This window comes from Lissotriton helveticus, chromosome 4_1, assembly GCF_964261635.1.
Source record: "Lissotriton helveticus chromosome 4_1, aLisHel1.1, whole genome shotgun sequence".
In the NCBI taxonomy this organism is placed as follows: domain Eukaryota; kingdom Metazoa; phylum Chordata; class Amphibia; order Caudata; family Salamandridae; genus Lissotriton; species Lissotriton helveticus.
Genome location: NC_136063.1, coordinates 1,069,954,406 through 1,069,978,448, shown reverse-complemented (window position 1 = coordinate 1,069,978,448; position 24,043 = coordinate 1,069,954,406). Strand labels below are relative to the sequence as shown.

General features: G+C 46.9%; 1 protein-coding gene across 1 annotated transcript in view; it reads right to left on the bottom strand.

Moving 5' to 3' along the window:
* DNAH5 (dynein axonemal heavy chain 5) overlaps window positions 1-24,043 on the bottom strand; it is a 5,174,212-nt gene that overhangs the window by 2,672,262 nt on the left and 2,477,907 nt on the right. The window contains exons 42-43 of the mRNA XM_078687662.1: window positions 18,751-18,897; window positions 1,971-2,212 (exon numbers count right to left, since the gene is read on the bottom strand). Coding sequence (XP_078543788.1) covers window positions 1,971-2,212; window positions 18,751-18,897 — 389 coding nt within the window. The remainder of the gene's footprint in view (window positions 1-1,970; window positions 2,213-18,750; window positions 18,898-24,043) is intronic.

The following is a 24,043-nucleotide window of genomic DNA, read 5'->3' as shown; positions in this document are numbered from 1 at the left end:
CGAACCCCTTCCTCATTTTCTTCCCAAAATTGTTCATGCGAAAGTTCAGCAGAAACATTATTTATTGGCTCTGCACCCGATGTCGATCGACTCCGATTCGGCTTTGCACCGACATCTGAAGAAAAAAGGTGGAAGAGCATCAGATGGCGCCGACCGCACCATGATCAAAATGAGGCGAGGGGAGTCCAACGCCACCAGAGCAAGCCCCAAAAGGATGTGCACTGGTGCCGAGCTGGAGTCCTTCAGCGCAGCAGGTGTAAACTCTGAAAGGCTATGCACCCGCGTCGATAAAGATATGAGGCTAACTGCAGTCAAGGGTGAAACCGCCTGCATGGATACGGTCAAGGGCCTGATGGTGCTCTAGGGAAAAGTGAAGACTCGAAGATGGCATTGAGAGAACAATAATAATAATAATCTCTCTTTTGGGCCAGAGTCGCCTTGGCTCCAGGAAAGGCAGGGAGGTGCGGGAGGGACTCTTGCACGGAGTCCTCAACCTGAGGGAGTGAGGAACCATGGAAAACCACATTGTGAGGTGACAAAGCCGGAGGATGCAGTGACTTTGACCACTTGCAACAAGACTTACAGTGGGACTTCGATGGCGACTTTGATTGCTTGCGATGAGAATTCCCACGAGATGGGGAATGTTGTCCATGGGAAAGGCTCTGTGAAGGGACCGTAGAGCAGGAAGGAGTCCAAGGTCAATGAGCTTTGAGGGTTGCGACAGCCGCATAGACAGAAACTTTAGCCGTAGCTCCTGAAGCGCCTTTGGGTTCAGTCATTGACAGGTGTTGCACTCCTTGGAGTCATGGTGCTTGTCCAAGCACGGTGGTATGTGGTATACAGACAGAATGAGGGTCCGTGGCCAATATTTGTCTTGGACAAGACCCACAAGGTTTAAAACCGGAAGCCATAGAAAAAAGGCACACTGTTCCAGACGACAAAGGTCGTAGTAGGCCAAAAATAGAAAAGGCCAGAGGAAGCGCTTCTCCGGATCTGCGTTGTAGAGTAGAAATGAAGAAACGGATGTCAGGGCTTCGGGGAAGGGCTTATATGGATTCCGTCTGTCACATCTAGTGGACGATGGTGATAGGAAGTCACACGATGCCCGCAACTGTCGCACAGAGGTTCTGCTGGAAAAACAATTCTGATCCAGTCTGGCGCCTGGGGAGAATTCAAAGGAATCTGCGACTAGAGGACTCTATCAGATAGTTGTTTTGACTGACCTGCAACCCTCCTCAGCTCGCTCTTTGTACAGCACTCTAATACCATGATGGTCATGATTGCGCTTCATAAAGCACCAAAAAATAAATTAAACAAAACAAAGTGTTTTCTTTGTCACTAAACCATCTTCTCAAGAAAAAGATAATATTTCATAGTTCATACAGATACATTTCCTGAAGCACGGGTGCCAAAATGCCAAAAAATAGAAATTCAAGGAATTTCGAAGTAAAAAATAATCTGCAGAGAAATCTCTGAGCATACTTTTGAGAGGGACTCTCTTCCACATGACAACAATGGTGAACTCCTCACTTCTTTAGCTAAACTTTGTGTCTTCTTTAATGCGATGACTGGGCAATTGAGGTGAGGGTGTGTGTTCTTTTTACTTGTTTGATGGTTCTTCTGAAGCATCGTCAACAGCATTTCATAAATGTATCCCATACCTTGCCCGTCCATATTTTCTCATTCTGCTATGAATATTACGTTTCTACATTTTTCAGTGGTATCACTGACAGCGCACATTAACTCCCCTATAAAGAAAGTTCTGATGTATTCTTCATATTACATTTTTTATTAATCCAGAAAAAGGCAATGCAAATGCTTGTCAATACCCACAAAGGCATGTCTTTGTGGGCATACATAACATTTGCAAATCCTACTCCCCAGACCTCGACTTGGTATTTTAGACAGAACCTCATCAAATAGTGTACTCACAATTTGTACTTCTATTTTACATCATAGTGATAACCTACCTCTAGAATAGGACTCCAGTTAAGGACAGAGGAGCTCATAAACACCATACCGTTCCTGGATACAGTAGCAGGTGATGCATTGTCAATGTTATGCGGCTCAAATACAATTTTACAGTTAGGTGCCATGGGGATGCGGTCTCCATTGGCCAGTGTGAGGGTTTTATTGTCATCCAATACAGAGTTCAGGTTCTCAATCCAAATAGCATCTACCGGTCCATCCAGAACTATCCACATGTGTTCTCCTGCAGGTCAAGAGAGAGCATATGCAAACATATTTAGTAAAAATGTAACATTTAGATACTACATGTTTTTGTAAAAATACATCTAAGAATATATAAACCGGCTTCCAGGCACTACATATTTCAGGGTGGCGCATTTGTAATAATTTCACTTTTCACTTGCTTTTAACTCCTATGAAATAATAGAAACCCACGGAAGTTCACATCAAGGGTCTTTACCTATTCCCTCCGAGCAAAAATGACATCCATAAGGGTTTAGCCGTTTGGAAAGTATGTTTTCTATTTCTGCCTCATGAAAAAAATAAGCTGTTTTATCTGCACAAAGCGTTACCAGTTCACACCTACTACACAGCCGTCAAAATGGGGATAGTTTTTTTAGAGCTAGGTTTTGATAGCACAGCTATCAAACAGACCTACTGCATTTAATAAACGTAGAGAGGGCTTCTGTTCCACCTCTTTCAACAAAGGTCTTTTTTTGAGCATCATGTTCAAACCACTGGCATGATATGTCAATAATTTTTTAGTTTAGTCCAGAGGAAAATTCTTCGCTCACGTGATGCTGCTGCTGTTAGGGTGTATCTTTCAATCTCCAGCGGACTGTTTGCATTGAAGCACAAGTTACTTACCTATGGTAACGATATATCTGTAAGGAACAGTAGTTAGTATTAGATTCCTTACCTTAGAATATCCCCAGTGGTCAGACTGGATCCGGAAACTTTTGCGTCGCAGTACCCTTGTGCGTCGGTAGGCGTCATCTGCGGCTCCGTGTCCGTCGTCGGGGTCGTTGGGGCCGGGATGATGTCGCCAAAGTACTTAGACGCCGCCCTCGCGCACTGACGTCAGTTCTTATACACAGCTTTTCCGTGCCAGAAACGCAGAGCCATGATAAAAACTAACACTGGTGCCATGAAACTAGGGGATGACCTTAACCCTAGATATCGGTTCGCAGAACAGGGAAGATGGGTGGGGCGGTACGGAATCTAACACTAACTACTGTTTCTTACAGATATATCGTTACCGAAGGTAAGTAACTTGTGCATCTGAAAGAAACATGTTAGTGTTAGATTCCTTACCTTAGAATAGATACCCCAGCAATACCAACCCCGGTGGTGGGTCACGAACCAATGATCACACCAGAAAGTCCGGGAGAACAGAATGGCCAAAAAAGCCATCTCTCCGGACTTGGATGTCCAGGCAGTTGTGTCGAGCGAACGTGTGCAGCGAGGCCCATGTAGCTGCCTGACAGATGTCCTGCAAGGGGACTCCCCGACCCTGGGCAGTAGTAGCCGCTGTGGCCCGAATGGATTGGGCACGCAGCCCCACAGGAGACTCCTTTTTAGCGAGTGAGTAATAAGCCTTGATGCACAAAACAACCCATCGAGAAATGGTTTGTTTGTGCCCCGCCCATTCCTTCTTAGCGCCCACGTAACCAACAAAGAGCTGGTCGTTCACCCGGAACTGGCGTGTGGGGTCCAGATAGAATGAGAGCGCAGGTTTTGGGTCCAGACAGTCTCTTCCTCTTTCGAGGGATGCGGAGGCGGAAAGAAGGTGGGCAAGGTGATGGACTGCCCGATGTGGAAGGCTGTGACGACCTTGGGCAGGAAAGAGGGACACGTTCTCAATACAACTTTGTCCAGATGGACAGAAAGGAAAGGAGGTTTAGAAGAAAGAGCCTGGAGCTCACTCACTCTCCTGGCAGAGGTGATGGCAACCAGGAATGCAGTCTTAATAGTAAGAAGACAAAGAGGGCAATGTTAAATGGCTCGAAAGGAGCACACATCAAATAAGTAAGAACAAGGTTCAAGTCCCACTGAGGCATCACAAAAGGAACAGGAGGAAACATGTGAGCGATGCCTTTCAAGAATCTATTTACAATAGGGGACTTGAAAAGAGAAGGCTGATCAGGAAGCCTTAAGAAGGCTAAAATGGCAGAGAGGTAGCCTTTGATAGTGCCCAGAGCAGAGCCCTGCTGTGCAAGAGAAAGAAGAAAGAGGAAAACCTCTGAAAGGGGTGCAGAAAGGGGATCCACAGCCTTTGCTGCGCACCATGCCACAAATTTGTTCCACCTGCAGGAGTATACCGATTTTGTGGAGGGACGCCTGGCTGACAGAATCACATTACAGATTTTAGGAGGCAAGTCAAATGGCCTCAACTGCCGCCGCTCAATCTCCACGCATGGAGGTGGAGACTGGACAGGTTCGGGTGGAGGACCGTCCCCTGCTGCTGCGACAGAAGGTCCTCCTGAAGAGGCAGACGAATCGGGGCATCGACTGACATGCTGAGTAGCTTGGGACACCAGTATCTCCGTGCTCAGTCCGGAGCCAAAAGGATGACTTGGGCCCGGTCGCGCCTGATCTTCTTCAGCACTCTGGGCAGAAGTGGTTTGGCGGAAAGGCTTACAACAGACCGCAACTCCACTCGCGACGAAAAGCGTCTCCGAGCGAGTGCCGCCTTGGAAACTCCAACGCGCAGAACTGATGACATTGCGCGTTCTCTTCTGTGGCGAATAGATCTAACCAAGGCTCTCCCCACTGCTGAAAGAGACCTTGCGCCACGTCCGAGTTCAGACGCCATTCGCGATCCATCATGCACCGAAGGCTGAGTTCGTCCACCCTGGTGTTCAGGGAACCTGCCAGGTGTTGAACCACCTAGGTCACGCCCTGATGTTCCATCCATTGCCAGAGACGCAGAGCCTCCTGGCACAGGGGCTACGACCCCACCCCACCCTGTTTGTTGGAGTACCACATTGCGGTGGTGTTGTCCGTGAACACCTGCACTACACTCCCACGGACAGAGGGGAGGAATGCTTTCAGTGCAAGTAGGATCGCCCGCAGCTCCAGAAGGTTGATGTGGAGCCGGGACTCCGCCGGAGACCAGAGGCCTCTGATCTCCCCCTCTCCCATGTGGCCCCACAGCCCAGGAGGGATGCATCCGTCACGACTACGTGCTCCGGTTGGGGTAGGGAGAGGGATCTGCCGCTGACCCCATCGCGGTTCATGAGCCACCACTGCAACTGTCTCGCAGTGCCCTCCAAGATCAGGACGTGGTCAGACAGGTTGCCTTGATGCCGGGCCCACTGAAACTTCAGGTCCCACTGCAGAGCCCGCATCCGCCACTGGGGGTGATGCACCAGAAGGATGCAGGAGGTCATCAGCCCCAGAAGCCGCAGCGTCAACCTGACCGAGACTAGGGACAAAGGTTGAAAGATTGGAATCAGAGCCTGAATATCCCGAACCCGCTGCTCGAGAGGATAAACCCGAAACTGTGCCGAATCCAGAACCGCTCCGATGAAGAGGAGCTTCTGAGAGGGAAACAGGTGTGACTTTGGCACATTGATGGAGAACCCCAGCAGGTGCAGGAGGTCGGCCGTAGTCTGGAGGTGGATGACGACTGTCTGATGCGAGCCCGCCTTCAACAACCAGTCGTCGAGATATGGGAAGACTGACACCCCTAATCTGCGCAGATGAGCTGCGACCACCGCCATCACTTTCGTGAACACCCGAGGGGCGCTGGTAAGGCCAAAGGGGAGCACGGTAAACTGAAAGTGCTCGAGGCCTACCGTGAACCGCAGGTAGCGTCGGTGGGCCGGCAGGACGGGGATGTGAAAACAAGCGTCCTGCAAGTCCAATGCCACTATCCAGTCTTTGGGGTCCAGGGCGGCTAAGACCTGAGCCAAAGTCAGCATCTTGAACTTCTCCTTCCGGAGGAAGCCGTTGATGTTCCGCAGGTCCAAGATAGGGCGTAGGCCCCGTTTGCCCTTCGTGGGAACCAGAAAGTAGTGGGAATAGCAACCACACCCTACTTCTAGCCCAGGAACGTGCTCGATGGCCCCCTTGGCCAAGAGGGCCGATACTTCCTCTTGCAGAAGTTGCAAGTGATCCCCCAACACGTGTGGTACTGCGGTGGCATGGCTGGAGGGGTTGCCTCGAAGGGTAACCCCTTCGGACGATTTGCAGCACCCACCTGTCCGGTGTGATGGTGCGCCAGTGGAGGAGGTGATGGCGAACCCTACCCCCCACTGGTGTCAAATGGGCCTGAAAGCTCGGACTAGGAAGGCTTCGAGGCAGATGCTGCCGGGGCGTATGTGGACTGGCCTCGCCGTTGTCCCCTGGTACCGCCACGTCGGTTACCAAGTCCGCCACCGCACTGGATGTTAGACTGCGGCCCGTGGCTGGCAGGACGTGAGGGGGTGCCCCTTCCTTGGCCACAAAAGGAGCGAAAGGCAGAAGTTTGCTGGCACTGGCCCGACAGGCCCAAGGACTTGGCCATAGCCCTGGAGTCCTTGAAGCGCTCAAGCGCACTATCTGCCTTGCCACCGAAGAGGTGGCTGCCATCAAACGGCATGTCCATGAGGGTGTTCTGGACATCAGCCGAGAAGTTGGCGGTCCTCAGCCAGGCTTGGCGGCGAACCACCACAGACATGGAAATCGCCCTGCCCAGCGAGTCGGTGGTATATAGCCCACATCGAATGGAGTACCGCGCTGCGTCTCGTCCCTCCGCGAGGGCTTGAGTGAGCTTCACCCGTGCCCCATCCGGGCACTCCGGCAGCATGGCCACAACCGTATCCCACAGGGAGTGGGTGTAACGGCCCAAAAGGCAAGCGGTGTTGACTGACCGCAACCCCAAACTGAGGGAGACAAACATTTTCTTGACGAACTGTTCGTACCTTTTGGATTCCCGATCTGGAGGTGCAGTCAGGAATGCGGACTGGGAAGTAGAGGCCTGGATAACCAGGCTCTCAGGGGTGGGGTGGGTGGACAGAAAACTAGGGTCGCCCGGAGCCGGGCGGTGGCGCCTGGTGACTTTCCTATCTACAGGGGGACCTGCAGCGGGCCTGGACCAGGTGCCCAACAGGACGTCCGTGAGAGCCTCATTAAACGGCAATAGAGGCTCCGAAGAGCTTGCCTGCGGCTTAAGGACCTCCGTGAGGATGTTAGACTTCACTGTCGCGACGGGGAGCTCAAGAGCCAAGGCCTTGGCCACCCTCGTCAGCACCAGACTATATACGCAGCCCCCTCCACCGTAGCCACGGTAGGAGGGGAGGCAAAACCAGTGTCTGGCGAGGTGTCCAGACCACTGGCGTCCCCTAGCTCATCTATCCAGTCCTGAAATGACTGGCACTCCCGTGCCAGAGGGTCCTCAGACCCCTCCCAGTCTCCCTCATCCTCCATCTCATGGAATGCAGGGGCAAAGGATGGAGCCGAATCATAGAAGAATTGCTCTTCTGCTGGCCTCGAATGCGGCGTCGAGTGATGCCGGTCCGACGCCGGATTCGGACCAAGGGAAGAACTAGGGAGGTCGACCAGCGGCGGTGAAACCCCGAAACCGGTCCTAGGATGCTTGATTCCGGTCCAGGGAAGACATGGCTTGGCAGTTTGGGCTGGACTGTTCCCATGAGGCACAGGGTCAAGACTGTTTTGCATATGGCCATATCTGATCTGGGATGACTTGGTGAGCAAAATAACGATGGATTAAACCCAGATCTGTGACTGGGGGTGAATGTTTTGCCATTGTGCAACATTCCGTCCATCATCTTGTGTGTTTTGCTCCAAGCCGGGAGCAGCTTCCGAATGCCATGGCATGCTGTCAGCTGCCACTGACTCCTTAGTTTTATTTTGGCAGCAGAACTGAATGCTAATAAAACGGTTAGACCATCTTATAGCTGAGGCGCTATGCATTATGCGTGACAATGCATTTCAATGTGGTAATGCAAAGCACCACACTGAAATGCATTAGTCTAAGGCCTGATGCGTGGTATTTGGCAGGACTGCAGTGTCAGTGGAAGCAAGGAGCATTGCAGAAATAGCAGCTTATATCTATGACGACCCCTAAATAACATGCCTTAAAATACTAGTACGCCCAAAACTGAGGCACCAACCAAGCTTAATTTCGTTTTTCAGTGGTCTTTATCGACCCGATTCCCAGTATGCCAGAGTTTCTGAACGCAAAATTATCAGATCGACAAAAAACACAGGCCTGTTAATTTCAGGTCTAAAAAGGCTGGACACCGTTTTACAAGTCGGAGCTATGCAACTGGTGAAACCAGGCTGACTGAGCTGGTGCCTTATTTTTAATGAGGGCAGAGGCCAAGGGCAAAAGAAACACAGCCCACATCCTGCCTGCCCCCATGCTGCACCACATGATGGAAACGGTCTATGCACTTAAACAGACCCCGTACTTCACCAGCCTCCTGATCTCTCTTAAGCGGCCATAGGCCCCTTCGTGTCACATTCAACCTGACACGAGAACAGGCGGACCCCTACGCCGCAATTGGTATGACCCCAGGCGAAGAACACCTCTTAGTCCTTAAACAAATAAAATGGTCGACCAATCTTAGCCAGAGACTTAATGCATTCGTAGCCAACAGGGTGACAGTACCAAGTCCACAAGATAGTATAATACACCTATGGGAAACACTGACCAATAACTTATTGAAGTACCTGGGCAAAACTTACCAATCAAGAAGCGGTCAAAAAAATGTCCTCCCAGGCCACCAAAAAACCTACAGTCTTAAGCTGGTTAAGCAGGCGCTTAACAAGGCAGTGAGAGCAAACAAGAAAGGTATCTACCCGCCAGGGGGCCCCCCATTGCTGTTTTGCGAGCTAAGTACAAAAAGAACATTTGGGATTTGAAAAGAAAACGGACCGATCAGAACTGGTTGACAGTGTTTTCCATAATCAAAGGTAGAGATAATAGCAAGCTCTGGCGCTACATCAACAGCTTGTCATCAGGAGGCGTACACAAGGTTAACAGTGTTGGAGGAAAAGTTTGGGAACAGTATGCAAAGGGGCTGTACACCTGTGAGCCAAATCGGATGTCTCACTGCATATCCGGCAGGTCCAAGGCGGCGGCAGCTACCATCAGCTCTGAAAGTGTCCCGAATGAAGAATTAAGTCCGACTCGATCTGGAAAATTCTCGGAGGCGGCGATTGTAAAGCACATCAAAGCCATCAGAACCGATGGTGCCCCTGGACCTAACGGGATCCCCGCACAGGTTTTTAAGAGAGATCCTGCATTCTTCGCTTCCAAACGTACTCCTCTATTTAACCACGCATTCGCAACCGCAACCCTGCCATTTTCCTGGAAAGGTTCAATCCTCTTTCCTATACATAAAAAAGGTGACCACTCTAACCCGGCTAATTACAGACTGATAGCCCTCCTTGACATTGAAGCTAAGGTCTATGCCCGCCTTCTACTTAAGGACCTGGAAACTTGGGTGGATAAGAATGGCATACTCCCGCCCTCACAGACTGGCTTCAGGGCTTACTGTTCTACTCTGGATAACATCATAGCGCTTTCGTACCTCGCTAAGAAGGCCAACATGCGGAATAGGCTGACCCTGTTCTGTTGCTTTATCGACTATTCAACGGCCTTTGACCGCGTGAACAGAAGCCGGCTCTGGGCAAAACTAGAGTCTTGGGGGATCCCTAGAGATCTTCTAAAGGCCATAAAAGCACTTTACAAGGGGACTTGGGTTCAGGTGAAACTAAGCGCCACATCTGCAACCGCAAGAATTGCCACTAACTCGGGATTAAAGCAGGGGTGTGTCCTGGCCCCCCTGCTTTTCAACTTGTACACTGCAGACATGGGACAAGCCCTGAAAGATGCCAACCTAGCACCGCCCAGACTGGGGAAGCTGGTTCTGGGTACGCTCCAGTATGCATATGACACAGTAATTATGGACCACACCAGGGTAGGCCGCCAAAGAGCTTTAAACAGTCTCGCCACGTACAACAAGGAGAACGAGTTACTTATTAATGTGAGCAAGACTAAGATAATAATCTTTGGCAAACATCCACACAAAACAAAAGCTTCATGGTCTCTGGGGGAACACCGTATCACCACGGCCCCATCCTACAACTACCTGGGCACATGGGTATCAGAGAGGGCCACTGCACTCAAACATCTGAAGATGCTTAAATAAAAATTGATAAAATAATTACATCTCTAAGACGTCTAAGCCACGGCCTGGCCAGTCCCTCTGCAGATCCGATGCTGACAGTACTCAGGGCTAAATTGATCCCCGCCATTACGTACGGCCATATAGCCTATCCAGGGGCTTTTGAGAAAGTGGTCCAAGCGGCACAGGTGAAAGCTTATAAGATGGTGCTACGAGCCCCCAAACCGGCACGGAATAACAGGGTGAGACTGGGGGAACTGCTAAAATACTACATCAGAGTTCTGAAGTCGCCCGAAAACACCTTGAAGCACTCGCTAAAAACCATCTTTGGGGTAGAGGGCTCCCCCTGGCAAGCCAAGGTGGAACTAGCCATTGATCTTCTGAAGATCGAGGGGCGGAATCTGCACTTACACGAAATCCCATATTCCGCCTGGGCAAAAGCCGTCAAGCGCCAAGTCCAGTCTATTTCCTTTGAGCTAGACCTTTCCTCTCTCCGGCCCAACCCGCTAACGTTGGCCTTGGACAAGTCCTACACTCCTGGTAAACCTCAACCATACTTACAAGACTCACTAACAATCGAAGCAAGACAAAAAATTCTGTTTATGCGCCTCTTGGCCCTCAGGATAACGGACTTTAACCCACGTTGGGCATGCTCGGATGGAGCCACTGCCTGCCGACTTTGCAACTATCGCAGAGAATCCTGGCTACACTTGCTATGTTGCTGCACTAAGCTGGCTGGCCAGTGACCGACAGCGATTGCTACGTCTGGCACTACGTATCTTGGGTCACAGAACTTGCAGAGAGGCCTTGGATTGGTGTTTCTCTGAAAACCACAACAAAAGGACACCATCCCGAAGAGCCCTGTGACCCGCCGCCCTAAAGTTGGTAATCCACAGATAACACAGGGAGTTGCCGAAAAGCTGGGGCAGACTCAGGGGCCGATAAAGTCCACAGTGCAACTGAGGATGTCGAACTTTTACACGCCTTCCAGTCTCTAGTAAGCGAGGTCTCATGATGACTCTAAAAACTTTAATTCTTTTTAATAATAATAATGTATAGTACCAGTGAACATAGTCAGTATCGAGACCACATAGCTGCACCTATGGTCCCTGACCGGTGTAGGTCGAGCAGGGGGGGGGGCGTATTTTACTGTATTTTATTGTATTTTATTTGAACCAAACTGCATTTTTATACACTGTAATGATTTTAAGTAATCGCACAGTTCATCCTGATCTCTCACCACACGAACATAAAAGCCTGGTGCAAGCCCACACCCAGCCACTGCAAAAGCTCTGTACCAGAGACTTAGTGCCCAGGGCAGAAAGAGCCCCACCCACCCAAACATCTGCAAGAGGAAAGCAGAAAATGCTCTATCCTGTCGTACCATATACACTTGTGCCCTGACCAGACATTGAACCCCACTGCCTCCGACCCCCATGTGACCTTGTACTCCCAATTATCACCCACTCTGAATGAGGAAAATATCCTGGAATTGTGAAAAATTTAGGTTTTGACCCAGTAAAACCATGCCTGCATAGTTCGCAATAGGCAGATTTTAGTGCAGGATTTACATCCTCCGCTTCCCCCCAAAACTAAAATCTGTTTAACGTGAAATCGTGCCTGTATGCAGCCACGTCAGAAGGTTTTGTAGGGCAAGGGGGAAAACATTTTGATGGCCTTTTATTGGAAGTCCCAGCTTCTCACCCATTGTGATTGCCCAGCCCCTATGTCATATGGTCCAAAGTTCAAAAAGCTCCCCCACTCACTTGCTTAACCATCTGCTGTGGCATGATGTACAGCATAGGGAGATTTCCCGAGCCAGAGACTATCTCCATATAGCCCTGGAACGTACCAAACTCAAGGGGCTATGGGATGCCCAAATTGGCTATCATAACTTCAAAAAACTGGTCTGGAAGACCATCAAACAAATCTCATTGGTGGAAGACAAGACAACCTTTTCAAACAGAGCTCATGCATGGATGACCCTCAACACATATAAAGCATTTGGTCCTCAAACATACTTCAATCAGGGGTACCACAAGGCAACAAAAATGAGATTTATGAGGCATAGACTGGGAATTCTGCCTTGTGCTCAGCACCTTCCACCATGGCAAAGGCAAGCATCACAAAACCCCTGCAGTCTGTGCAACGCTAAATCAGGCGACATATTACATTTAATCTACCTATGCAAAGAAATGCTTCAAGCACAGTGCAATTTCCTAAAAAAACTATTCAATCAAAAAGGCATTCGCACCAGAGAGGCAAGCTGTGTTAGCCTGTCTAAATCCAGAAAATATCCAGCTAAATTGCCGTCTAGTAACATTCCTAACGATAGCCGAACAAAAACTGCTTAAGACCGTGTACGACAAACAAGGCTTAGCCTTCTCATTGTACCTATCTCTGGGAACATGCTCCAAAAAAGACCATCCTCTCGGATTCATCTCTATTCACATTGGGACAAAGCATGCTGCATGTAAACGCACCTTAAATTAAACTATGATTAAGATCTGGGTTCTGGGTGATGTGCTATGATGCTAAAGCCACTGTGGGCTACCTCTAAAGAACATACAATAACTTTAAGACCGACTGTACAGAACCTTTTTTTGTATAAGACTTTTAATCGCAGGATCTTTTGCACAAACCTAGAAACGCACTGACAGATGTTAAAAATGCTAAGGGCTTTAGAGCCGGACTGAGATGTTCATAATTTTACCTTTTATATCTTTTTATCTTGTCTATTTGATTTGGTTTTACTGTAAGCAATTTATTTAATTAACTATGCAAATAAACTTAAACTTAAACATATGGTCCAAAGTAATTTTGAACCTAGTACACAGCAGTCTGGTTCATGTTTAAGATACAAAAAGTTCAACATATATACTTCGCCTATGGTTCGTGAAGCCAGCCTGAGCAGAAGAGTTCCTCCGCCTGCATGACACACAAGCTCTTTAAGAAATATTTTAAGACTCTCATTTTTAGGTCATTATTTAAGCTAAACCATGAAACCGTTCTGTGGTGTAAAGTGTGAGAAAGTGCCATCTTTCTTGCATAGGTATGCCCCCACTTTTTGCTGAATTGCTGATGTGCTATGCCTGAGTGTGCCCTGGGCTCCTGCCAATCAGATGCCCAGGGCCTGTGTTCCTTCCCTAAAAACGGAGTTGAATCTAAAACCCAATTGGCATCTGTTATGTTATGTTATGTTAATATGTTATGTTATGTTATGTTAATATATATTTATTAAGCGCTCATACGCCCAGGGGCTTCATGGCGCTGTAGGAGAGAACACAACACAACAGTTAAAAGTGGTGATAGTAAAAAAACTCAGCAGTAAGCCTCCGAGAATAACCAGGTTTTAAGGGAGTGTCTAAAGTTAAGAAGGTTACCGCTCAGTTTCAGTTGAAGAGGAAGGGAATTCCAAAAGGTGGCTGCAAGATGGTCAAAACAGCAACCACCTAGGCGCTTCCTTTTATAGGATGGAACAGTCAATAAAGATTTTTGAGCGGAACGTAGGTTTCGCGATGGGTTATATCTGAGAAACAGATCTTTTATAAATTTAGGGCCGGAGTCTTGTAAAGATTTAAAAAGGATGCACCCTGTTTTAAATGCAACTCTCTGCGCAACTGGCAGCCAATGTAAGTGTTTCAACCCAGGTCTAATGGATTGTCTGTTTGAAAGTCCCAGAATCAGTCTAGCAGCCTGATTCTGGACCCTCTGAAGACGTTTTAACTCTCCAATTTGAAGCCCCAAATAGAGACTATTGGAGAAGTCCAGTCGAGACAGGACCAAGGCAATTATGACCTGGATAAGGGCAGCCTGTGAAAGAAAGCAGGCAATTTTTCTTATTTTTTTTAACTGAAAGAAGCTGGAAGACACTACCGCACCTACCTGTCTTTTCAAAGAAAGATCTTCGCTGATTAGTACACCCAGACTTTTAACTGAGGTCGATCTAAGAGGTGGAGCCCCCATGCTAGATGGCCAGAAGCATGGGTTCCAACTTACCATACTCTGTCCAGGCAGGACCAATTCAGTCTTGCCTGGGTTGAGTTTCAAATGTTTACAACTCATCCAAACCTGAATGTGTGACATGGTGTTTTGGAATTCCTCCACCGAGTCCTTGGTGTTTAAAGGGAAGATGAGTTGCAGATCGTCCGCATAGTTAAAGATGGTGACTTTTGCCTTTCTTAGGGAGTACAATAGCGGACGCAGGTACAAATTAAAAAGTAAAGGTGACAAGGATGAGCCCTGAGGTACTTCACACATGGTGGAAGTAGTGGGAGCTGTGAAAGGGCCCAGTCTTACAGATTGAGTGCGACCCGTAATAAATGAACGGATCCAACTCAATGCAGGTCCCCTAAGGCCAGCCTGTTCGACACGGTTGACCAAGATGGTATAATCAACCGTGTCGAACGCCGCCGAGAGGTCCAGTCCACATGTCAGTTCCTGGAAAATGGTACCCTAGGTACCCTGGGCATTGTGACCAGAGAAGACCCCTAAGGGCTGCAGCACTTATTGTGCCACCCTTAGGGGCCCTGCACCCTGATACACACACACACACTGCCTTTGCAGGCTGGGTGTCCTGGTGCAGAACTAAACAAAGAGTCGACATGGCACACATCCCTGTGTGCCAAGTCCACAAACCCACTGCCCTGGCATACATCAGTCACCCCTCTGGCTGGGTGCCCTATGCCAGTGGTGTGGGCACAGGTGTATGAGCCCTGCACCCCTACAGTACCCAGGGCCATTCCTGGGTACTGTAAGTGCAGTGATGCCGTTAAGAGTATATGGTGCTGGGAGGTTGTCATTACGAACTCCACTGTACCATAATGGCTACACTGAAGACTTACAAGTTTGGTATCAAACTTCTCAGCACATTAAACCCAAACTGATGGCAGTGTGGGATTTAATGTAAAATGCACTACAGAGGGCATCTTAGAGATGCCCCCTGAAACCTAACCTCCAATCCACGTCCTGTCTGAGAGGCTGCCTAGGCTGCCACACAGCAGACATGTTGCTGGACCCCTGGGTGGAAAGCCCCCCGCTCTCCTGGGCCTGCAACAATGCACATCCTGGGCGAGGTGCTAGGTCTCCTCCCCCAGGATGGGCAGGGGGAAGCTCCAAAGACATACCACCTTTGTGAGCTTCTCCAGGCCACTTGCTGTACTCAGCAACTGGTGCCCTCCGGTTCTGACCCCCACTCTGGCGGAAAGACCGGTGGGAAACTTCAAGGGAGGGATGTGGGTGTGCCAGTCTCTGCCAACCCCACCCCTCAGGTGGGGAGGTGAGGTGAAGCACATCCCCAGGCTCTCGCCATCTTGCAGATGGGGAGCCATGCCCAATCAGGACTAGGTTACTGCCCCCCTCCCACAGGAGAGGAGCAGGATAGGGGGTGTATTCACCCCAGGACAGGCACCCATTGGTTCCTGCCCTTACCCTACCAGTAATGCCCCTAAACTTAGTATTTTAGGGGTACCCTGAACCCCCAGAACCCTACAGGCCTGTTGATCATTGAACCTGCTCCTGCGAAACTCTGGCTTCTCCTGCAGGCAGCAACCTCGAAAACCCCGGAGGACCTGCCTGCCTTGAACCTTCCAAGAGTCTGGGACTCCCACGAGCAGTGGCTCTGCTCAAACAGCAATACCCTGGTGCCAGCAAGGAACCGCGAATCCAGCCCACTCTGCACCCGCCAAGCCGGGCCTGTGCCTGAGTGATCCAAGACCACTAGGACGTCCCCCCTGGCGACTGGGACCCATAGTCCAGTGCCCAAAGACCCTCCTCGACAAACCAGACAACGCCTGCAGCCTCAGAACCAGGGACCCCCCCAACCGGGACCAGCTGAGGGTAAGATTTCCCGATGCCAAAAGACACCCATGCACACAGCGCCCTGCGGTCCCCTGTGCCTTCCTTTGGGGTACCTACCTCTTCTCCAAGATCCCAACTTACCTCTCAAAGTGTTGGTTGTACCTAAAGAATCTCCGTCCCCTAGTCTGCAGACTTTGTCCATTTTTTTACTTTCCCATTGGATTACATTGAGCGCCCGACGGCTCAAAAGCACCCAGCCGCATGAGTGCCGCTGGAAGTGCAACTACTACTCTACTCAACTTCTCCATTTGCCCTGAGTAGGTGACCAGGAGATCAGCTCCCACAGCCGCGTCGCCTGCTTGCTTGCAGCCACTAACCGAAGGCCCCCCTACCCTCCATTGGATTGCATTGGGCATGCTCACTCTGCACCCGGCTGCCCCTGTGTGGCTGAGGGTGTAACAACTGTACCTTTCCAACCCTGGGAAACCCCTGAGTGAGTCTATGCCCAGAACCTTAACTCTACCAGTTGAGTACTTACCTAAAAGCCGATATCTCACTTTTCTTCCATAGGTTAACATTGACTGGTTTTCACTTGATATTTCTTCTAAGTGTGGAATTTTGAAACTATAAAATATTCATCTAAAATCAGCCGCATAACGAATTCCAAATTACTCACCTGTGAGCAGGAGAGAAGCCAGTACTGATGTATAATTATCAAGGACCCCCTGATTACAATGAATTAGAGATTCCCAGGTCAGGGAAAAACAACTAGTCGATAAACAACAACCTAGGCAATCATAATTGGAGTTCGCAATAAACATAAGATTTTTAAGGGAAAAAGAGCTACCAGTAAATTCAGATTCTGATATTTATTAACATATATATTAAAAAAATAACATAAAATTTCATATACATAAAATTAATGACAAAGCAATCAAACAAAATACATAAAAGAGATTTTATGAATCAATATAATACATAATTATAAACTCATACAAATCATTAAAACAAGGAAAATGGCTTAATAATTCTCGACGCGCGTTTCGGCGACCAGCGCCTTCTTCTGGAGGAGCCACATGTGTTCTATAAATGCAAAGAGGTTAGGATACAGAAATAGAATTAATTACACACAATTCTAAAACAAAAAAATACATCAACACAATTAAAAACAACACATTTATAAATTGGTAGCTTCATTTAACCATTTCAACAAAGACATTCTACTTCATTTTCCTGTGTCTCTCCAAGATTAGACTAAAAATACGGCGAAACAAGAGAATATGAGAATTTGGTACGTTTGTGCAAGGATTAGTTGATTATTGCTATTTTAGCTATAGTCCAGATGATGTTTTCTTTAATAAACCAGTGGTAGATGATAGAATCTTGCAATACCATCTTTCTATCTTTGTTTATTTTAGTAAAAGTACACTATGGACATAAGGGTTCTTTTAAGGGGATCTCTCCATAGTTATATAGGGTTCTATTATTTATATACTTACATTTTAAAACGATATGTTTAAAACAAGAGCCAACAATCTTATGCTTATTGCGAACTCCAATTATGATTGCCTAGGTTGTTGTTTATCGAGAAGCCAGTACTGTACCTTTTAGCCCAGCACTAAACCACAAAAGTAATCGTAACTGTACTTACCAGTAACCTGAATTTTCTTCTGTAGGAAACCATTGACTGTTTTTTCTGTGAGATTTCTTCTAAGTGTCGATTTTTGCAAACTACAAATAATCTTTAAAAATCGTACCAACTACCAAAACATAATTCCTTACCTGTCTTAGGTAGACTTTACCTGTGACTTGAATTTCCTTCCATAGGATAACATTGCTTGGTTTTCACTGAAAAGTTTCGAAGTGTCAACTTTGAAAATACATTTAAATTCTTTAAAAAGGACTACTGTAACCAAAACGCTTTTACTTAACTATTTATAGTACATGTCCCGGGGCTGAATCTAGGATCCAGTCCTGGGGGTAGGAAAGTAATCCATAAAGTAATCAACTGCAATTATCTAGCAAAACCCATTGAGCTCAATGTTAAATTGTGTTTGAAATTGTGTTGCCTATTGCAACCACTGTAGCTATTGTAATTACAAGGTCTATTGCCTGCTCCCAAAGTAATTACCTAAAGTCACTCACATTGAGAAAAGTATATGTTGATACCTGTTGGTTCTAAAATAAAACAACTATATCTTTTGATATAAAACTATTGGCCTAGAGTTCAGTTCTTGAGTGTGTGAGACCATTTTCTGACTGAGTGTGTACAACAAATGCTTTACACTCTCCTCTGATACTGCCTTACTGCTCAACCAAGCTACCACTTTAGAGAGTAAGGTTATATATAACTTTAGCCTCTGCCATACCTCTTAAGACTGGGGACTCTATACACACACTGTACCTTACTTTGGTCCAATATATATAGAGCCACTTTGTTACATAAAGGTGCTATATAAAATCCAATAACATAAGTCACAAGCGGGGGGCACAGAATGTGATTGATTGAAAATGATTTACGGCGCTTCTTAGTGAGTAACATTTTAGGATGGTTTAAGCAATCTGGCATGTAAAAAAGAACTAAATTAAAATAAATGAAAAAAACATGTGTAATGCACTGCACAATAGTGGTTGGAGGTCCAAAATGAGGCTTTCTGAAGAACATTTTCAGAATACTTTGGCAACAGGACTAAGATTTCATCGTAACCTATTACACTAATAAAAATGTGATCAAATAGAAAAATACAGTAATTAGCACTAGATAATGGTATTGACATTTTTACAAGTTGTTTCTTGCCTCCTTGTATTACATTCGATCTCAATGAAGATAAAAAGGACGCACCTCTCTTTGTCCTCAGTGTTTTTCTCCATAGTGTGGAGAATATCCCATCTGTCCAGTCATTAGTTGCAACATCAAGTCGACCAAACATTTGAGGTGCTGTTATAGATTTGGGGTTCATTCTCATTTCACGATGTGGCTCCCCGCAATCTACAAAGATGAAACAGTATGTGATGCATAAGGCACAAAAGCACATTCTGCAGAAATAATTAAAATGTACAAGAATGCATAGTGAGGAATTAAGGTCTGTTATCAGTGAAAGGAAAAACTTCAAAAATAAGCATAAATCGTATAAGTGTGCGATCATTAGGATGTGCAGAACAAATAGTACAATGGAAAAACATATGTTCAATTTCAAGCAAAATACCTTCTTTTTGGTTTTTCACCAGAACATTTTTAGGTCCCGCCAAGGCAGTGCATGTGCTGTCTCATTGAGACATTCAGTATATGCTTTACTATGTGAGTCACCGCCTCCTTTTTAGGTCTCGCATATGCAGCGCGCAAGCGCTGCTTAGGAGGGACCGCTTGGAATCGCTCTGTACTTTCTTGGAAACTTGTGCATGATTTGCACTGTTTCCAATGAGTACTCGTGCATGCAAAGCGCTTGTCTTGCGGGACCGAGAAGCGGCATAATCTGTTTGCAATTACCGTGCCTGTCGCTGTACGCTCCCCCAAGGCAAATGCTCTGCATGCACGAGTACTTTAAGATTTGCGGCCGTGGGGCTGCGCTTGTCTTTCAGCGCTTGTTTATCACGTTTTAACACTAGCACGTTGACTTGTGGCACACACAATGGAGTGGAGTGGTGTGGCTCACTGGTTAGAGGCGGCAGACCCGTAAGCAGAGAACGGCCCGGGAACAGGGTTCAATTCCCGACGCGGCAGGGTCGTGGACCAGGGTCAAAAATGGACTCGATAATTCTCGCCTCAGACGCTGGGGATGCCTGGTTTCACCTTGGAGACACCCAGAAAGGGACCATCTCACAGGGAAAACCAGGACGGGTTCCCCAGCGGTCTTCAGCACCAAGATACTCCTTGGAGTCGTAGTGCGCTTTACAAGTACACCCACATTTACATTTACATTTACATTTACACAATGCCTCACAGCCTGTGCATTACCTGCACTAAGACGATGTGCTCCAGTGACAATGCTACCCATAGTACTAGAAAAACAAGAATTCCAAGCCAGTTTACCCAGACCATAGTGTGATCCTGGATAAATAGCTACCCCAAGAGCATCGTTAGCATAAAGCAAATCCACCTCTTATTTATCAGGAAGACTGCCGATACACCCTACGGACTAAATTCTGATAAAGCGCATTGAGCAGGAAAAGCTTGTAAACTTCTTACCATCAAGCGCTCAGTTGACCTAAGATGTCACCATCACTGCCAAAGCATCCGCAGGGGCCTCTGTCTGCAGAGCTGCTCTTCATGTAATCTCAATTTCTATGTGGGATTAAAACAATCAGCAATCTGAAGCACGCACTTGTTTTTATTGTAATTGAAAACATTGGGAAAAAAAAGTTAGACTCAAACTCCGCCCAGTGCTCCCAGGCCTCCTCCACACAGAGGGTCTTTTGGTTTTGCCCAGTTGTCATTTAGCATATTTCCTGGGCACACGACATAGCAACAAGCTTTCTCTTAAAACAGAATGCCGGGCCACCGTCAGTTATGCCTGGGGTGAGCTTGCGCCCGCTGCAGGCATGCGATCTAAGAAGCCATCTGAGGCCTGCAGATGTGTCACTCGTACGCTCTGCAATAATATTTGCTTGCTTAATAACAGGCATTGTCGAGGTTTTCATTGTGATGCCTCGTGAACTTGTTCCCGTCCCAATCTCTGGCTAATGGGAAGCACATGTGGGCCCAGAGCCATGGAATGCAATGACAAAATCTGAGCTCTGCCTGGGAAGGGCTAGTCCCTCCTCCCCCAGGGACTGCGATTGAGTAATCCCTCCTGACTGCGAATATATACGTTTTGTGTAATAAAGCGCTTAATACTGTCTCTGAGCACTCTCTGTGTGGGCAGATAAAGCAAGTGAACCACAATTGAAGAAGAGATTTGCCCAGGATCACTCAATGTAGCCAAGTGAAAATGCTGGTCAAGGCTCCTGGGTCCAGAGTAGATATGTAAGTCTCAACGTGCACCGTATTAGTACAATAAGACTTTTTTTATTTAGTGCTTTTTGCCACCACTTGTTGCCTTGCAACGCTGCACATTACAAATGGACTCATGCCGTTTACCTCAAAAGTATCCCATACAAGTAACTTGATTGTGAGTCTCATATTATATAATCAATGCTGCAACAATGTCACCCAAACCCCACCATTCGGAATGTATTTTATAATGCCCCAAGCCACCCTACTGCATCAGTGCAGTGGGATGGACCAGGTATTCCTTCATGTTTGACCTGCACTCTTTTCGGCCACCAACTAATTCAACAAGAGCAAAGTTTACCTGCCAACAAGCACCTTTTTCACCTGGTATTTGAGAAATTAGAACTTTCTTTGTGTGCATTTATTTATTGGTCGTTTGACATTTGCATTTAGCCAGGGCTTTAAGTGGGCAGGGTCCTGCCGGTGCTTCTAAAAAGTAGCTACTCAGACGGGTTCTATTGGGCTCTCCATTTTTGCCCCCACCCTCGGTAGAATAGATATATCTTAGCTCTGCAGCAGAACCACCCTTCACTGCCTTTGATGTAAGGTCAAAGAGACTCGTTATAGTTCTTTCACAATCTCATTATTTCCGAAATAAAGCATTTTCAATATTATATACAACAAAGCCATAGTTGTTGCTTATTTATCTTATGCAACTAACAACGATTGACAAAGCCAATAGCCCTCCCTGACTTGTTACATTATATATCTGGATTCTAGATGCAATGACAGGAGCAGCAAAATACCAGTGGTACGCAGCATTAGTATTTTTAAGCAACGCCCTTAATCACATTGGCCACACCCCTTTGAGAGACCCCAGTTCTTTTATCCCACTTAAAAGCCCTGCATTTAGCCCTTCCCAGTTACCCAGCTTCTGCAGAAGTGGCAACCCAGGTCCAGCCAGGATCACACAATGTCTTCACTTGGGGAATATTTGACTAATACTGAGGATTCTGTAAACAAAAAGCCCGCATCTCCTCCCCATGCTTTCGCCTCTGCTCCACTTTCCATGGTCTGCCATGCTCCCAGCCACTCCTGACCCCACTCTCAGGCCCGTCGCCTAGGTTACTAGTCTGGTGCTAGAAAGAAGGTTCAACAACAGAACCACACGTCTCAGCGTACCTCTTCACTTTGCATTCCACAGGAAGGCACTACTAGTGCGCAATTTGGAATGGGGGAGACATCCTAGCAACAAGCATTTGCAATGCAATAGGTCTCACATTTACGCGAGTTTGAGCTATTGACATTGCAAATGACAATGCCTTTTATTTTTGTTTTCGTTTTTAAAACATAAATAAAAGGCATTGTCATTTGCAATGTCAATAGCTCAAACTTGTATAAATGCGAGACCTATTGCATTGCAAATGCTTGTTTCTATTTGTTATTGAGTGTGTCTTTTCAAAATGTAGTACTTGCTATTGGCTAATCGTGTTCCAAGTCCCTCCTTTTTTCCTGTTGTACACATTATTGGCCCCTTTACTAGTATTAGGGCATTTTTTGGGGTCTCTTGTTTTTTGGGATCTCTTTTTTTAATGTACCTTGCTTTTTTTTTGTTTGAGGCAAGCGCGTGATATTGACACACTTGAAACGTTTCAGCATCTGTCAAGTGTGTTCTCAGGTACGTATAAATTTTTTTTTTAGTTGGAGGCAAGCATGTGATATTGACAAACTTGACATTTTCAGCTCCTGCAGAGTGTGTTTCCAGGCACGTATATTTTTTTTAAATTCGCGGCAAGTGCGTGATATTGACAGACCTTCTCTTCTTGTGGTTTTATCAAACCTTCCCCTGATAAATACCCAAGGTATTTAACCGATTTGGCTGCTAGTTTGCTTTTGGAAGGATTTATGGTGAACCCTCTCTCTCCCAAGAATTTGGACTACTGTCTTAACATGGTGGAGATGTTGTTCCCGCGTGTCGCTGTGTATAATGATGTCGTCAATATAGGCCGCAGCATATGTAGAACATGGCTTTAACACAGTGTTCATTACTCTTCGAAACGTGGCCGAGGTCCCATGTAGTCCAAAGGGAAGGACAGTAAAATGAAACAGTCCTTCGGGAGTGGAGAAAGCGGTTTTCTCTCTATCCTCTTTGTGTAAAGGAATCTGCCAATAACCTTTGCAGAGATCGAGAGTGCTGATGTAGCGGGCCTTTTCAATGCGTTCAATCATCTCATCAACTCTCGGCAAAGGGTATGAGTCGAATTGTGAGATTTTATTCACCTCCCTGAAGTCTATGCAACACCTGATGGAACCATCAGGCTTTGGCACTAAAACAATAGGGGAATTGCATTCGCTGGAGGATGGTTCTATTATTCCCATCTGAAGCATTTGGTCTATTTCTTTTCTTACAGCTTCTCTCTTAGCCTCTGTGATTCTATAAGGCATCAGCTTTACTTTTTTCCAGGGAGTGTATAAATCTCATGTTCTCTAACTTCTGTTTTCCCTGGCCTAGGGGATAATATTTCCTGAAAGGGGTTTAGACAGTTGTATAACTCCTGCCTTTTTGGAACGGAGAGCTCTGTGTCTATGCTTTGATGATATAACGGTGTATTTGGCTCTGTGAGTCCCAGTAGGGCTGGGATAGGTCCCTCCCACTTTTTTAAGAGGTTAACATGACAGATTTGGGAATGAGTAGGTTTTTTGGATCTAACTCCAGTCGGTAAGTGACTGGGTCACTTTTTCCATTATCCTGAAAGGACCTTGCCACTGTCCTAACATCTTGTAGTCGGAGCTAGACAACATCAACAAGACATAATCTCCTATGACAAAACTACGGGTCTTAGTGGTCTTATCATATTGGGCTTTTTGGGAACATTGGGCCTGTTCTAGATGGTTTTTAACAATACTGCGTATTTCTTGGAGGTGGGTCTTGAGACTCAGAATATAGTCAGGTAAAGGTCTGCCCCGATGTTCTTCCTCCCACTCCTCCTTTACCATATCTAAAAGGGTTAGAGGAGGCCTTCCATACAATAACTTAAAGGGCGAATAACCTGTACTTTTCTGCTGTTTACAGCGGATGGCAAAAAAGAGCCAAGGGCAACATATCCTCCCATTTTCTGGTCTCAAGATCAAGGAGTTTTTTCAGGGTGGTTTTAAGTGTGGCATTATATCTTTCCACTAGCCCATCTGTTTGTGGATGGTAGGC